Source organism: Amphibalanus amphitrite, unplaced genomic scaffold (assembly GCF_019059575.1).
Source record: "Amphibalanus amphitrite isolate SeventyFive unplaced genomic scaffold, NRLGWU_Aamphi_draft 001415F_arrow, whole genome shotgun sequence".
NCBI classification, from domain to species: domain Eukaryota; kingdom Metazoa; phylum Arthropoda; class Thecostraca; order Balanomorpha; family Balanidae; genus Amphibalanus; species Amphibalanus amphitrite.
The window spans coordinates 34,531-51,391 of record NW_024882908.1 but is presented as its reverse complement, the minus strand read 5'-3'; the positions used below and the strand labels follow the sequence as shown (position 1 = coordinate 51,391).

At 54.9% G+C, this 16,861-nt stretch overlaps 2 protein-coding genes across 2 annotated transcripts in view; one reads left to right on the top strand and one right to left on the bottom strand.

Annotated features, from left to right (window-relative positions):
* LOC122372893 (protein O-mannosyl-transferase TMTC2-like) overlaps positions 1 to 596 on the top strand; it is a 60,139-nt gene extending 59,543 nt beyond the window's left edge. The window contains exon 11 of the mRNA XM_043350559.1: positions 93 to 596. Coding sequence (XP_043206494.1) covers positions 93 to 164 — 72 coding nt within the window. The 3' untranslated portion in view covers positions 165 to 596. The remainder of the gene's footprint in view (positions 1 to 92) is intronic.
* Positions 511 to 16,861, bottom strand: part of LOC122372892 (bromodomain-containing protein 4-like) — a 28,389-nt gene continuing 12,038 nt past the window's right edge. The window contains exons 3-11 of the mRNA XM_043350558.1: positions 13,595 to 13,747; positions 13,141 to 13,275; positions 12,867 to 12,962; positions 9,879 to 10,067; positions 8,761 to 9,620; positions 7,786 to 8,454; positions 6,923 to 7,185; positions 4,902 to 6,088; positions 511 to 4,356 (exon numbers count right to left, since the gene is read on the bottom strand). Coding sequence (XP_043206493.1) covers positions 1,468 to 4,356; positions 4,902 to 6,088; positions 6,923 to 7,185; positions 7,786 to 8,454; positions 8,761 to 9,620; positions 9,879 to 10,067; positions 12,867 to 12,962; positions 13,141 to 13,275; positions 13,595 to 13,747 — 6,441 coding nt within the window. The 3' untranslated portion in view covers positions 511 to 1,467. The remainder of the gene's footprint in view (positions 4,357 to 4,901; positions 6,089 to 6,922; positions 7,186 to 7,785; positions 8,455 to 8,760; positions 9,621 to 9,878; positions 10,068 to 12,866; positions 12,963 to 13,140; positions 13,276 to 13,594; positions 13,748 to 16,861) is intronic.

Genomic DNA, 16,861 nt, shown 5'->3' with positions numbered 1-16,861 from the left:
TTTGACCATATAGTCAATACGCTCTTTTTTTTTAGTGTTTTCGTCTCACGTCATCGATCTGTCTGAGCTGACCGTTTCTCTGTCTTCCACAGATAACCAAGACGAATCTGCAGAAACTAAGACACCTGCTGCCCGGCGGAAAGAAGGGCAGGACGCGCCGATGAGAGGCAGTCTCCGTCAGTGGAGTGGCGAGAGGGGCGGAGAACGCCTCGACCGCCACGGGGGAGAGTGGGGAGCGGGGCGGAGCGACGCCCCGACCTGTGATTGCCCGCCGCGCCGGCGGACGGTACTGTGATGCTGCCTTTGGACCTGTGACGTCATAGGACCACTGGGCCGCTCGTGTGGGGCGTTATTTATTCGCGACTGGGCGGCCGCCGGTGCAGAGGGCGGCGCCGGACCGCACGGTGGACGGACCGCCCTCGATATTCGACCAAAGATGTGTTACGCGGCGGACGCAATTGTTGGGCAATACCCGGCGTGTGGTAGGCTAGAGTCGTGGAGTGCACTGACGGCATGTAGCGAGATTTTATTGCGAAAACATATAGCGAATGTGCAACCAACTGTGATGCTAGATGTAATAAACGTCTGACTGAGAACAGAGAGGAGCCACAGGCTTGAACGCGCGTCGCGCCGAACAAAACACTAAAACAACGCGAGACGAGTGCACCGCGCTCGGGCTCCGCCACGACAAAAACAAATGGCCTCTACACATATTGGCTTTATATGCGTACATAACATCGTAAAAAACCTCTTGACGACGGCACAGTTTTGTCAGTTGCATATATCGGCCGCATATGTACACGGTGGCGGTGGAGGCTCTGCGCGGAGTCGCCGCCGGCAGGGACAATGAGATCTACCCGTGCGGACAGACCGACCGGCGGCCGGCCGGCCGGCAGCGCGCGCCCGGCCGCCGCCCCACTCACACCGCTCAATGGGGATGATCGCACGCACTCATGAGTCGAGTCGGTTTTAAACATGGTCGGTGCACGCGCGCGGACCGCGAGTGAGTGCCTCCGGCGACCGGCAGAGGCGCGCCGGTCCACACTACCCAACCGAACAGAATCGTGCGCCGGTAAAACAGCTCAATACTGATCTAAAACAACCGGGCGGACAACACGGACCACATACCAAACTACTGGTTCTTCTGCGCACACGCGCACACAGACACACACATAAACGCTTCCACCAATATACAAGCTCCACACGTCTTCTGCTAAACACTATATGTATGCACAACGCACTTGGGACAGGGAAGACCCGCTCACTGCGCCCATAGAGCCTCCCTGGATAAATCATCTCGCCTCGCCCCCGACGAGTGGCCGAACCTGATTATGACACGCTCGCGGCACTCCGCGAACCAACAGTGGACACAAATAAAAACGACGAAAACGACGACGACGGCGGCGACGACGACGCCGCGGTGTATCACAGGTAGTTGTACGGCGCCGGCCGGGCCGGGCAGCGGCGCTAGAAGAACGGCGAGCGCGACACGCCCCCCGGCGGCTGGAAGCCGGGCGCCTGGCGCAGCGACGAGAGGTGCGGGTAGCCGGGCGGATAGCCGCCGGCCGCCGCGCCCATGGCCATGGCCATGGCGGCGCCGGCCTGGTGGTGCAGCAGCAGCTCCTCCTGCTGCCGGTAGTACTGCTGGTACATGGTCTCCGAGCTCAGCGGGTGGCCGCGCGCCGCCGCGCCGAACGGTGACGGCGTCAGCAACGAGGAGGCCTGCGAGCTGTGTGGAGAGCCGGCCGCCGCGCGCGCCTGGCCGCCCATCTGCGACAGCGACGCGTGCGCCTGGTTGAAGTTCTGGTGCGCCGGCTGCGGCGAGCGCGACTGGCCCAGGCCCAGGTACGGGTACGTGCCGCCGCCCAGCGACGCCTGGAAGCTGGACGGCAGCAGCGGGTTGTAGCCGGCGCCGGGTACCAGGCCGCCCAGCCCGCCCAGGTTCAGACCCGACGACGAGCTGGTGGTGACGGCCGGCGTCTTCCCGCCGCCCGAGGCCTTCCCGCCGCCGTCGGCGCCGCTCTGCTGCTGCTGCTGCGGCTGCGTCTGGTGCTGGTGCGCCTGCGGCTGCTGCTGCTGCTGCTGCTGCTGTTCCTGCTGTTGTTGCTGCTGCTGCTGGTGCTGCTGGAACGCCTTCATCGTCTGCTGCTGGTGGTAAAGCTGCATGTGCGGACTGGCCATCTGTTTGAAGTAGGAGACGGAGTTGGCGCTCCAGCTGTTGGGCGACATGCCGGCGGTAGAGACGGCCTGCTGCTGCTGCTGCTGCAGCTGCTCGACAGCCTTGCTGGCCTGCTGCTGCTGCTTCTCGGCCTGCTGCCGCTCGCCGGCCATCTGCTTCTGCTGCTTCTGCTTCTGCTCCTGGATCAGCCGCACCTGCGCCTCCAGCTGCTGGCCCTTTTGCCGCTGCAGTAGCTGCCGGGCGGCCGCCGCCTCAGCCGCCGCAGCTGCTTCTTTCTGCGCCGCGGCGGCAGCTGCCGCTACCGCCTCCTGCTTCTCCCGAGCCTCCTGCTGCTGCTGTTGGTGCTGCTGCTGCTGCTGCTGCGGTAACCGTGTCACCAGCTGGGAGATATTGCCCAGGTTCCCGGGCAGCTGCTGGTAGGCGGCGGCGGTCGGCAGCTGCGACTTGCTGTGCGCCTGCTGCTGGGTGGGCTGCTGGTTTTGCTGGTAGGGTGTCTGCGCGGCGGCAGACTGCGGCTGGTACACCTGACCGCCGCCCAGCGCCAGGTCGGCCTGCACCCGCTTCTTGAACGGGAAGCCGGGCTTATCGTCGGCGGTCGTTCGGCCGTGCAGCAGCGCCGCCGGGTCCGGACTGGGCAGGGTGGGCGCCACGCGGCCCGGGCCCGCCGGCCGGCTCGGCGGCGACATGAGCTGGCCGGCCGACTTGGCCGCCGCGCTGGCCCCCAGCTCCTTGTGCGCCCCGCCGTAGTACCCGGAGAAGGCGGCGGCGGCGGCGGCCGGACCCACCTGCGGGCTGTTGGGCTGGTAGGCGGGACTGCCCGCCACCGACGCCGGGGAGTGGGTGCTGGCCACGGAGCCCGGACGGCGATACGGCGACTTGTCCGGACTGGCCGTCTTCTGTGTCATATCCTGGTAGAAGCCGGGCTTCACGCCGCCGTTGTACTTGGTCGCGTCCGAGAACGGAGCCGTCGGCGGCTGTTTGGGCGAGAACGCCGGCGATTTTTGATAGTCCATCGCCGGCGAGACGATGCCGCCGTAACCGGGCGTCATGGGCGACTTCTCACTCTCTGAGCTGGTCTGATAGAACGGCGACTTGGCGTCCGGGTGCGCCGGGGACTGCGAGTTGGCAGACTCCAGCCGGCGCTTCTCGCTCTCCAGTCGCTGCGCCTCGCGGGCCTTCACCTGGAGACGAGCCTTCTCCAACTCATCGTCATCATACTGGAAATCGGGCGGCGGGCCGGGCGGCTGTGGGGAGCCCGCGCGCGCCTTCCAACTGCTCGTCGACGGCGAGTCTGACTTTGGAGGCTCCTCGCGGGCGGCGGACGCCGAGGCAGACGCCCCCGGCGACGCCAGCGAGGCCGGAGGGGATTTCTCCTTGACGGAGTCCTTCGTCGCCTCCGTCTTCTTTGTTGCCTCCTTCGGCGAAGAGGACGCCGCCGAGGGAGTCGCCGGCGGCTTCACCGTCTTGGTCTCCTCCCGCTGCGGTGTCGGAGGCGGCTTCTTCACCTTGGGGGCCGGAGTCGGCGGCGGTGTGGGCTCGGCGTCCTTCTTGGAGCGGAACGCGGTGAACCACGCGCGCAGGTTGGGAGTGGCCGTTTTCTTCAGCACGGGCAGCTCCTGGCCCTCCTCCGGCTCGGCGATGAGCCGGAGCGGCTCGTCATCCTCGGCACTGCGCCGCCGGGACGGCAGAGTCGGCTCCGCCTTCAGCCGCTTACCGACCAGCTCCTCCCAGACCTCCTCTCCCGACTTGTCCCTGTCCGAGAGCCCTCCCAGCACTTTCCCCATCGTCAGTCCCGGCCCGTTGGACAGCAGCGTGGCACCGCCACCGCGCGACTCACGCACCCGCGATATTAACTCGCCTAGCTTCGCGTTCTCCTCTTTAGAGATGGATCTACTGTTGAAGAGCGGTTTCGGCTTGCTGGCCTGTTTGCTGTCAGAACTCTCCTTCATCGATGCGTTCTTCTGTCGCATGATGTCCTGCGGTCGAATGCGGTCTCGGCGTTTCTCCTTGGGTTTCAGCTCGTCCTCGGCGTCGGAGCCAGACTCGGAGCGGCGCCTCTCGGGCAGTGGCTCGGGCAGCGTGGCGTACTCGTCATCGTCCAGCTCTGGCTCGGCGCTCCGCGGCGGCGGCGAGCGGGCCGGTGACGGAGGCGTGGCCGGGCGGGGGCTGGCTGGAGCCTGAAAATAGAGAAAGAGGGATTCAACGACGGGACTCCACAGCAGGGAGATAGGAGAACTCAGCATGTGGGACAGGGAGTGGAACATGCTGTGTTTGGCGCAGTCGGCAATCAAAACAGAGGGCGCTGGGTCCCTCTCAGGCTCGACAAGATGCGCCAGAAAGGTGAAACATCGATAAATCACGACATTCAGTGGACAGACTAGCTGTCATGCCCTCTCATTAGTTGTGGTTAGCGCTATAAGCATTAAATTGAGACTTGAAGCAACAGCAAAAGTGTCGTCTCACTCTAAACCCATTGTAGAGCCAGACCCAATAATCTACAATAAACATTATACTATGTTAGCTACAAGATTATGAAACGACACGCCAAAGTTCCTAGGTACCCGTTCAAGGGCCACTGGTGACCCAATCCTCCCCTGACCCCCAGCGGCCGCACGCCGACGCGACAATATGCACATCGTCCCTAATTGATTTTAATTACCACTGAGCTGTCAATTAGATCTGCGAGCCAATTACTACTAAGCCGCATCGATCGTGTACTCACCACTAATTCATCTTCATCCTTCTCCGGGCTGGCCTGCGAGTGACTCCTCTTCTCCTTCCCGTGCGTTTTCCTCTTCTTCCGCTTACTGTCCTTCTTGTCCTTGCTCTGCGACCTCGACCGCTTGCTACCCTTGTCCTTGTTCTTGGTCCCCGGCCGGTCGGGCTCCTCGGAATCGGACCGATGCCGACTACGCTCCCGCTTTGCCTGCTGTTTCTCCGGCGACGGCTGGCGGGCCGGCTTGGGCGGGGGCGGCGCCACTTTCGGGGACGACGGTTTCGGCGGCGCCGCCTTGGGCGTGGGAGGTTTGGGCGGCGTCGGTTTAACGGGGGCAGTTTGCCGCTCGGCAGCCTTCTTCCGTCTCATCTTGGATGCGAAAATGCGACCCTGGGCGATGATTTTCTTGGGCGAACCGCTCTCGCTATCATCATCATCATCGTCGTCGTCCGACTCAGCGGCGGCCGGCGGTGGCGGCGGCGGCGGGGGTGACGGGGGCGGCGCCGGTGCTGCCGGGGACGGGGGCGCGGCGGTGCGGCCGCGCCGCCGAGAGCTCATCTCGGCCAGGCCGTCGTGGAACGAGTCGTCGTCCATGTCAGAGACGTCGCTGTCTATCGGCTTGGACTGCTGCCGCTCGGCCGCCCGCTTGGCGGCCGCCGCACCGCCGCTGCTGCCGCGTTTGGTAGCCTTGGACGGCTTTTTGACCTTCTCTGGCGGCGGTTCAGCCGGCTCCGGCTCAGGCTCGGGCGCCGGCGGCGGCGGGCGGCTCTTGCTCTTTTTCTTCTTCTTTGACAGATCCTCAGCCGCTCTCGGCGGTGTAGAGACGCGCGGCGGCGACGAGGTGGTCTTTAACAGATCATCAAACAATCTCTCCGTATCCTCTGCTGTCGGCGGCTTGGACCGCGGAGAGCTCAGCAGCTCGTCATCACTGTAATCAATAAACATCTGCTGCTTCTTCTTCCTTCCGCGGCCCTTACCGACGCCGTCTCCGGCCGCCGCCTTGGGTTTCCGGCCCCGTTTCTTGCCGACGGCTAAGGTGGCCGGTCGTGGCGAGCGCGAGTTGCGCCTCTGCTTGGACTGCACCTGGGAGACGTCGATAAGTATCTCCTCGCCATCCTCCTCCTCAATATCCAGGTACTTGTGGACGGCCTTACGGAACTCGCGCTCAATGTTCACCACCATCTCCGTGTACTCTGCAACGGGAGAGAGGCGGCGCCGTCAGCGGGACGGCTGGGACAAGACAGGGGCGGCTACTGACATTGGGATAGTCAATCTCAACGCATTTACAACAAATATATCGTGACATTTTCATCCATAGTTTACCTTCTTGAATTTCTAAACAGCAATAATCTGCCAGTTATTCGCTAAATGCGCCTAGATGCAGGCATGGAAAGCTGAGCAGCTCTTACGAAAAGTAAAATGCACCAACACACCAGGTAACACATTTTCATATGACAATACATGCTACAAATCTTGTCATATATCTGGAGACAGTGGACTTACTTGAACGTAGGAGAATGGAGGACATTCGCAAGATGAAGGCTTTTAGGCAGGACCTTGAGAGGAAAACTTCTCAGCCTTCAACAAGGAGACAGGAATTCACCAGGCAAAATAATGGACTGATGGGCTAGAGATACACGCACTCGCATTGGCTTCATTCAACTTCTGCGTCAAAGCAAAATATAAAAAGTATAAGGAGTCATGTAAATTGTAAAACACTCACACAGAACAAGACTAATAATGTGATATTTATGCACATTCGATGAATAAAGCGTGGCTATTTAGAATATTTGCTTTTGTGTCGTCATCGAATGTGAAAAAATATCACAATGTCTGACACGATAAGACTAACAATCCCACAAACCTATTCCCAAAGCAGTTACCGATCCTGTCGAAAAAGCATGGCAGGTGGGAATGAAGCTACTTAGTCCCACCAAACACGCAAAACTAAACCTACACAAATGCATGAGCAAAGAAGACCCAATTCCCTCATCTCAGTAAAACTACGCCCCGCACCATCGCCTCACCGTTCTCCAGGCCGTTGTAGAGTTTGCAGTTGTCGACAATCAGCTTGAAGTCGGCCTCGAACGCCTCGCGCGTCTGGTAGACGCCGGCGTCGAGCCTGCTCTCCAGCTTGTTGAGGTCCATCGGCCGGCGGATGACGGCGTAGTAATTGGGCGCGTACTCCTCCTCGACCGGGTCCAGGAACGGCCAGGCCTCCTCGTGCGCCTTGACCGCCTCCAGCGCCTTGTACATGCCCACGCGCAGCTCCTCGTCCGTGTGGAGCACGCTGACGGGACGGGAAGGGTGGAAGGGCGGTCAGCCACCGGTGGCGTGTGGTGGCAGAGACGACTAACAAAACATGTGCCATAAGACTGTAGAACGAGATGTTAATAAGCAAAGCGGGATGGAAAAGGAAACGCAACGGAACAAGTCGGGCAGCCATGGGCGAAATGCGTCGCATCCGAGATTGTCCGCAAGTAACCACAAATATTCAATATCAACGAAAGCGTATCGACTCAGTGGGCTGGAGGTTCACATACCTACATCACTAAACATGCCTCGACTCAATTTCACCCATCGTGCCATAACTCCCATACCTTAGTCCCCGATCTCGTTCACGACTCGTCGATATCCCACCCTCAGGCTACCCATTTTACACTATCTCCCCAGCATCCCTACCAGTTCGTCCACATCTCATTATCTTACCCCAGCTACCGCCTACCCAGCTCACAACTCGCACCTAGTTGTCTCCCCGAACTCCCTAACAACTCGATAGCTCACCCCACCTATACAGGCCACACCTGTCCTGTCTCCACGATCTCCCTCTCAGCTTGTCCATATCTCCCCCAGGACCTAGGCTGCTCCCTCCGATCTCCCCTTGTCTCACCTGGCCGAGCTCCGTATCTTCCCGGTGGCGGGGGTGGGCGGCGGAGCACTGCTGGCCGGCGCCTCCTCCGACTCCGGCTCCGGCAGCGCCGACAGCGGCTCCGTCAGCGAGCCCAGCGAGTTGTTGGTGCGCCGGCCCACGAAGCGCCGCTCGCCGCCCGCAGCCGCAGCGTTCGAGTCGTCCCGCAGCGGGTCGCGCGGCGGCCGCCGGTCGTCCTCCCCGTCTGAGTCGGACCCGGCCGGCTTCTTCTTCTGCGGCTGTTTGCGCGGCCGGCTCGCCTTCCGCGCCGCCGATTTCACCGGCGCCGGCGCGTCCGAGTCGTCAGAGTCGGATATCGGCGGCGGCGGCGGACGCACCAGTTTGTTCTCCTTCGCACTCTCACTCTCAGACAGACTGTCACTGATGTACTTTCGCGACGCTTTGGTGGGCACTGGCGGTCTGGCGGGCGCCGGCGGCGGCTCCGGGGCCGGGGCGGGCGCGGGCGGCGGCGCCCGCGGCTCTTTCCGCCGCGGACGGCGCCGGTCCGAGGTGGTCTTCTGTCCGCCGCCGGCGCTGCCCCCTCCGCCGCTGCTGGTGGAGCGTCGACGCGAGTCCCGGCCGCGGCGCCGGTCCCCGCCGGCAGCGCCCACCTCGCGGGCCTCGATCATGGCGATCGCGCGACGAATGAAGCTGAAACGGGACCAGAGGTCAGGGACTGGACTAATCAGAAGACGAAAGACTTTTCAACGCAATGCCAAATGAGGAAAGACTGGGTCAGTTTTCAGTAGAAAGCTAACCAAGTCGCATGCAACTAGGGCAGTATCATATTTATTCTGATAAACATTTACTAATTGTAAAAGACAAAAACTAATGCAACAATACTGCTGGCTTGCGGATTTCAAGGGCCGCCGACTAAGACAGATTGATATTTCCCATTACCCCTGAAGATGTTCCTGCCATCTACCCCCTCGCTCTCCCATCGCCCCGTGTACTCACGCCTCTTCCTTCTCCCGCTCTGCCATCTCCAGCTCGGCTCTCTCCTTGTCACGCCGCACCCGCTCTGCCTCCCTCTCCTCCTCGGAGTCCACCTCCACCATCTCCTCCTTGGGCCGCTTCTTGGGCTTCTCCGGCTGGTCGGGCCGCGACCGTTTGCTCCCGGATGTCGGCCGCGCCGCGGCGGCAGCGGGGGCGGTGGGAGTCACCGCGTCTGACAGGGAGGAGTCCAGAGACGCCTGGCTGACCAGAGACGGCCGTCGGGAGTCGCCCTTCGACTGCTTCGGAGATGGTACCACAGGCTTCTTGGAGTCGCTCTTGTCTCGTTTCGCAGACTTATCATGCTTCTTGCTAGGCACAGACTTCTCCGGTGCAACTGGCTTCTTTGCCTCAGATTTATCTTGCTTCTTAGAAGCAGCCGAGGATTTAACATCCACCGCAACATTACTATCGTCAATATCCTCTTTCTTTGCCTTCTTTGCGGAGGACTTATCTCGCTTGGGCGATGCTGAGACGGGTGACTTTTTAACATCTTCTTTGAGTTTAGCTGCAGCTTTCTTTGAATCTTTATCCTTCTTCGCCGACCCCGAAGATTCTTTAATCTCATTCCTGTCTCGTTTGGAGACGGATGGCGACGCGGGCGGCTTTTTGACGTCGGATTTCTCCCTGCGGGGCGACTCGGCCGGTGAGTCCTTGCCCTTACGGATGCCCTTGCCAGCCTTCTGGGCCAGCGTGACCGGCGGGGCGGGGGCGGGGGCGGCCGGCGGCGGCGTGGGCGACGGCGCAGACTCGGGCGAGGCGGGGTCGGCCGTCCTTCCTCGAGACGACTGCCGTCGCGGGCCCATCTCCAGCTGGCGCTTCTTCTGTTGGCGGAACATAACCGCGTTAGATGACTGCAGTACAACATCAAGAACGTGTAAACATCCGAATGTAAAGTAAAATATTAATTGAGATGTAAGACCTACCGCGACCCTAGTCTGCACCACATAAATTGACTTTGTATCATTTAAATTAGTAGACGAACTCTCAGCATACCACATACCACATACTGTATAGGTTATTGCGGTCCCGCCCACCTCTTCCGTCCACTACAACAACCTCCGCCCGTCTCTCAAACTCGCCTGCAGTTTCTGTTTCTGCGCGAAGAGCCGCGGTATCTCCGGCAGGAAGTCCTCCTTCAGAGTGTGGTAGAGTTCGAGCTCGAGCGGCGACCGGGAGCCGCTGTACGAGTCGGCCAGCGCCCGCCAGTCATCGGCCGACACACAGACGCACTGCCAGCCCGGCCGGCCGGCGCTCTCGTCCCCGCCGCTCTGCAGACGGTGGAGAGAGCGGTGTCAGTGATGAAGCGCTGATTCTCGTACGAATAGCGGGGAAATAGGAGTAACCAGAAATGAGATGTCATTCTTCGAACACAATCATGTCAAAGATGGAAACCTGAATGAGGTGCATGAAACTATGACTCAATCCCTTCGAAACTGTGTAAAAATGAAAATACAAAGAAATTATTGTGGTGTGCTGAATCCTCACAAAACTGCGACAGCATCATGCTCTAGAAAAAGATCAGGTTAACTTCGCTGAATATGATTGATTGCTCCTAATGACAAAAATTATACATGAGTAAGGGGAGACCACTGCAGCATCAGGATTTTAGGACTAAAGTACGTATCGCTAAAGTACGTAGGACAAAAGTACGTATGCTAATGTTCGTACGCAAATATACGTAGGCGCTAAAGTTCGTATGCCAAAAGTACGTACGCAAATGTTCGTACGTAAAAGTACGTATGCAAAAGTACGTAGTGCATAAAGTACGTATGTCAAAAGTACGTACGCAAATGTTCGTACGCAAAAGTACGTATGAAAAAGTACGTAGTGCATAAAGTACGTATGCCAAAAGTACGTACGCAAATGCTCGTACGCAAAAGTACGTATGCAAAAGTACGTAGTGTAAAAAGTACGTATGCCAAAAGTACGTACGCAAATGTTCGTATGCAAAAGTACGTAGTGTATAAAGTACGTATGCCAAAAGTACGTACGCAAATGTTCGTACGCAAAAGTACGTTTGCAAAAGTACGTAGTGTATAAAGTACGTATGCCAAAAGTACGTACGCAAATGTTCGTACGCAAAAGTTCGTATGAAAAAGTACGTAGTGTAAAAAGTACGTATGCCAAAAGTACGTACGGTTCGTATGCCAAAGCACGTAGTGTATAAGTACGTATGCTAGAAGTAGGGTATAGTAGTGTAAGTTGAGCCACTTTTTCTTTATTGCTGCCCTCTTGCCATACTATAGGGAACTCATGATAAATTCATATAGGTACCAAATAATATAGCTTTGTTCCTTTCGCCCATTTACTCATCGAGAAATTTTGCTATGCCTTGTAACAAATGCTCATTAAATAAAGAATAAGAAAGGTATTACACATTGATCAACTTACCCCATGGGTGGGGTACGTACTTTATACCCTACGTACATTTGCTATACGTACTTTTGTCCGTGACGTACTTGGTCCACACGTAGGGTAGACCGGGGCAAGTCGCCCCGCCGAGGTAAAACGCCTGGCGGCCTCACCGATATCTCTCGGAACTGATAGGGTTCTGGGGAAAGGTCCTCTCTTCTGTTAAACGTGCACTATATGATCATTCTGGAAAGAAATTGTGATAACTCTCTGGGAGATATAGCCAAAAATGTGTTGTTTTTTTAGTGATTTTTATGTTTGGTCATCTGATTATGCATCCTCGCGTTCTTTTGTAGTCCACATCAGGTTAACGACTTTTATGTATTTTGAACAACTATTGTCTAACGCTTATAATGCCGGGTTGGTTCGTGTTAAATTATGTCTTGCTGGAGCACAAGGCGTTGTTCGCTGACCGAACTACATGATGGGGTAAAACGCCCCAGTAGGTCGCGGGGCAAAAAGCCCCATGGGGCGTTTTACCTCATGTGTTGTTCGGACTACCCACTTCCTAATGTTCGGTAGCTGGCGAACAGCAAGTTTCTATGCATTTATATGTATTTTTCTCAGCAACTGTATGGCAAAGGAAGTGTATTGTTAACTGATTTGCATTGCAATAATTTATTATTTGGCCTTATGAGGCACGTGAAAAACCTGCTCATACAATAGTGTCATAGCTGAACACCTGATAGGATGGAAGGTGCTAACTTCAGTGCCGTGCCTCCAGCGGTCTAACGGATCTCTCATATAAGATTTAGCCAACTACCATGTTTAATCTTTAAGCTAGACTCTAGAGTATGGGGCTTCTTGCCTCAGGCCGTGGGGCGTTTTGCCCTGGGGTTGGGGCAAAATGTCCCATTTGCAGTTGCTTCACAAATCACTTCCTAGCTGGGAGTCCGATCATAAGTGAATGAATTTGAGGGGTGGAATTTAAAGTAAAATGTCCAAAGAACACATTGAGTACAAATTTGGCCTTCCAGGTGATGTAGCACAAAATTTAGGTAGGCCTGGTAGGCCTATGTAGCAAAATAGATTATCTGGGGCGTCTTGCCCAAGGTCTTTACCTTGCGTCTTTATCCTTCATTATACCCTACGTACATTTGTTATATGTACTTTTGTACGTGACGTACTTTTGTCCATACGTTTACGTACTTTATACCCTTACGTACTTCTGCCATACGTACTTTTGTCCGTGACGTACTTTTGTCCATACGTACTTTTTACCCTACGTACATTAGCTATACGTACTTTTGTCCGTGACGTACTTTTGTCCGTACGTACTTTATACCCTACGTACTTCTGCGATACGTACTTTTGTCCCTGACGTACTTTTGTCCATACGTACTTTTTACCCTACGTACATTAGCTATACGTACTTTTGTCCCTGACGTACTTTTGTCCATACGTACTTTATACTATACGTACTTCTGCGATACGTACTTTTGTCCCTGACGTACTTTTGTCCATGCGTACTTTATACTGTACGTACTTCTGCGATACGTACTTTTGTCCCTGACGTACTTTTGTCCATACGTACTTTATACTGTACGTACTTCTGCGATACGTACTTAAATCCTACGTACTTTTGCTTACGTACTTTTGTCCTACGTACTTTAGCGATACGTACTTTTGTCCGTAACCCGCAGCATCAGACTTACCTCTTTATAGAGGCGAGTTCCATAAAAATACCAATAGGTGGCACCGCAGTCGTCGTGACCCAAAGGCTCGACTCGCAGGCTGTCCGCCTCAAGGTTCTGAGAACAAAAAGAAAATTGCGCTGTTATAGTGAATGAAAAACCAACAGGTCGTATAGACCACGTCCAGGCTTTCCACACATCAACAGTTTGACATAAAACCCAAGCTTCCACCCACAGCCCACTGAACCCTACCAGTCAGGATAATCCCCCAGCTCTACCAGGACTTTCCACCCACCTTGAGAAGGTCGATCACGTCCTCTGCCTCCAAACGCAGGTCGCAGAGCAGTTGGAGGACGGTGACGCGTGTGCGCAGCGACAGGTCATAAAAGTCGCCCGTCTCACCCAGCGGGTTGGCGATGGTGGGGTCCTCCTGGAACACACGCCACACAAAAACTCGTCAGGGGACGACCTCACGGGGCGCCATCGGTGTTCTGTGGCATCAACAGCTCTCAGAAGCAATTATAGTTCCACAACTGACTGTCCGTGGGATGCATTATTGCCGTTCAATCCGCATGAAATGCCCGAAAATAACAACAAACGGGACGCTACTTTTGATTAAATACATAAATTGGCAGTCACTGATACTATTTTCGTGTAAAACAAATAAACAAACTCGTGGATAAACGCCTATCGATTACTCGAGCGCCGCCGACACGAATTGGTCACCGCGGTTGGTAAGGGTAACTCACCAAGCACTTGAACTTGAGCAGTCGCCTCAGGTAGTGCTGCCAGTTGTGCACGGAGACGTCATACTCTGGGAGGCATCCCTGCAGCAGGCGCACCAGCAGCTGCTGCAGCAGCGGCGACTCGTCTCGCTCCGCCAACAGGCCCTGCTCCAAGTCCTGGCGGCGCACGGACCCGTTCAGTGGGATGACGTGCATGGGAAATGTCGACGGCAAATCGCGGCCAGAATGCACTGTCAGTTACACCAGAGAAAACGGGACTTAAGTACGGAAGATATTCAATGAACGTAAAATTTCGATAGTGGTTACAACATAACATTTACTATATGAAATCGGATGTTGTCTTGTCACTGGTCTCAGCACTGTGACGTTACATTAGCTTGAACAGCACCGCTGTTTTCTATGCCACGCCGACCGAACAACGCTACCGGTAATGGACGACAGGTCTCGCGGGTTTTAGCGGTAGGTTTTGCACCTAGAAAATGTAGTGTACTTCAGGCCATATCTTCGTCGTCTTAAGCTTTTAAGTGTTGAAGACGCGATCGACTTGTTGGGTAACAAGCCGGCCATGAACGTGTAAAATGGCTTAATCGTAGATCGATTAGTTTCTGAGATATAACCGGAAATGTAAAAGTGCAAAACCTACCGCTTAATCTCGCGAGAGCCGTACCATTTTAAGACCTGCATCAGACAATTAAGAGCGACTCCGTCTTGGAAAGTCGGGACACATGGCTGAGCGCCGCGCCAAATTAAAACGGATTTTGGAAAGGGCATTCGTGCGCTCGTCAACTTTGCTGAATAATGAAGTAAAGTTTTACTACATAGTGACTTCGCCAGGTCCCATTACATAACAAAGACGATCCCGTTGTTTGGCCTAACTTTGTACCAGTTTTTGACTTTTCTTCGTATTACTTCCAAATTATTTTGTTAATTGTTCAGGAAATTGTGCAGTAAGGCAGTGACATCCCTGCTGGTCACCTATAGTCACTCTTAATTTTTTTGGATAATGACATATAATTTATTTTTTGAAATTAGAGTGGCACAATGTTACCCGCACAAAAATAACTTTGTACCATATGAATAAATGCATCAATAAAACAATGGAAAAGCCAAAAGTATCAATGTTAGCGGTCGTTATGGATACATTGGTCCACTTAGGGGCTTTTAAAAAAGGAACAGCAAACTTGTACATTGTACAGTATATCTAAAAAGTATGTCCCCTGGTTTGGCTCTCCCACAGGAGGCGAATCGGCAACTTGGCTGAATCCCAGTTGCGGCATCCGGCCGCCAGGGTCGCTGCCGCGCGAGCGGCCTTGACCGCTCGCATGTCATTGGCAGTTCGGTCCCTCCCCATCTATACCGAGGTGGGGAGGGGAGAAGAGGGGAAGAGAGGGGAGGGAGCGGCATCCGCTCGGCACTTGGCGATACCTGGCTGACCCCGCGCTCCCTCGCTGACCTTTGTCCTGCCCTCAGGCGAAGACCGACTTCCTGGCCTGTAGCGGCCCAGCGGAAAACCGAGCTCGCGGGGCGCGACTCCATTGGCCCAATCTTATAAATGGAATGCTGTCGTATTCACGGCATTAGATAATATTAATAGTGATACCAGCAGTGGATGTGGTAAAATACAGTCCAAAATAAACGAAAGCAGTTCGATTCGTGCATAATGCGCCCTCCCATTCAAATAAGCCCGCCCACTTCGATAGATGGTGTAGTTTCTTAGGGCGTAAAAGATGCAAAACACTACCGATTTTTTTTTTTTTTAGCTCGGCCACTGGGACCGACAATATACAATTGACTGAAATGCATGAAAACCATTTTGCATTTAGGTAATAGCCGTTTTCTGCACCCAAACTTTAGCCAGTGACGCCCTGTCCATTCTAAAGCGTTTATAAGATTGGTCCCAGCACCCGATTTTATATGAGGAAGTCGTTTAAAAAGCATCTTATTTCTAACGAATTTATTATTATGGCCACTTTTACAGGACGTCTATAGAGCTTTGACTTCTACATTTCTTCCTCGTTCAGGAGAAACGTTTTAACCCTCACCGGACCTTCAGGTTTTCTGAATACCGAGGGACGTTGGGGGGTTGGAAGTGAGGAAACAACCCCCTTCGCCGATTCGCCCCTAATTGAGCTAGAGCCTCACGAAAGAAACGATCGTGTGCGTCGTTACGAAATGCAGCGATTGGTCTCCGATTTAAGGACCAGGGTCAGCCGATGACTTCGGATGTCAGGTCAAGTGGCCCAAGGCACAGGTTCGGTTTTTGGTAAATAACTTCGCTAAAAATGATCGCAGATCCGCGATTTTAGCAGCATCGTGTTTGTCTAGCTCAGGCGTGTCGAATGGTACACTTTTTCTTCGGGTGAGATCAACTTAACCCTCGCCCGTATAGGGGGGGGGGGTCGAACGGACCCCCCTCCCTCGGTTTTTCGCGAATAACTCGCGTAAAAAGCGGCCGATCGCGATTAAACTTTCGTTACCCTCGCGTTAATCAATTTTACATCCACCCTGAAACTGTCATGACCCTGACCTTAATGACCTTTGACCTGCGACCTACTTTTCGAGACCATGTTTGGCCGGAATCGCGATTCGGCGTATGTCGGCTCGCATTAGCGGCGCGTTTGCAGTCTTTTTCGTGGTTTTAAGCGTTCAAACATGGGATATGATGTTGCTTCCATGCATTAGGGTGGGTGTCAAGGTCACCGGAAAGTCAGGTCAGGTCATTGACCTTTGATGACCTCGGTTCACTTTTTCGAGTTTTACATGTTTCTAGGCCAGTTTTAGGAGCTGAATTCGAATTTAGCAGCCATATGAACATTTACGAAGTAGTTTTGGTGCCCTCGTAACATGTTGCGAAGCTGTCAGAGGCGGTTGCCACCTACTACGAATACCCTTACTGGTTGACCTGACCTGACCTGACCCGACCTGGCCTAAATGCATGAAGACATCATCTGTGATCAAAACTAACATGATATTCGTGATCAGCACCCCGAAAACCCCATAGCAGCCACGCTTTACGACTTTCTAACAGACCCGATTTTCCCGACTTTTGGGTCATTGACCTGACCTGGAAAGTCAACCGATGACCTAGGACCTTAAAATTGGGTATCATCGACTTCCTCTCGTCACGGCCAACACGCTCGTTTTTTCCGCGAAGCTCTAGCTCGATCAGGGGCGAAACGGCAAGGGAGGGTCCAACGGACCCCCCCCCCCCCTTATACGTTTGCGGCTGGAAAAACACCAATATGGGCGAGAGTTAAGGTGTTAACCTCG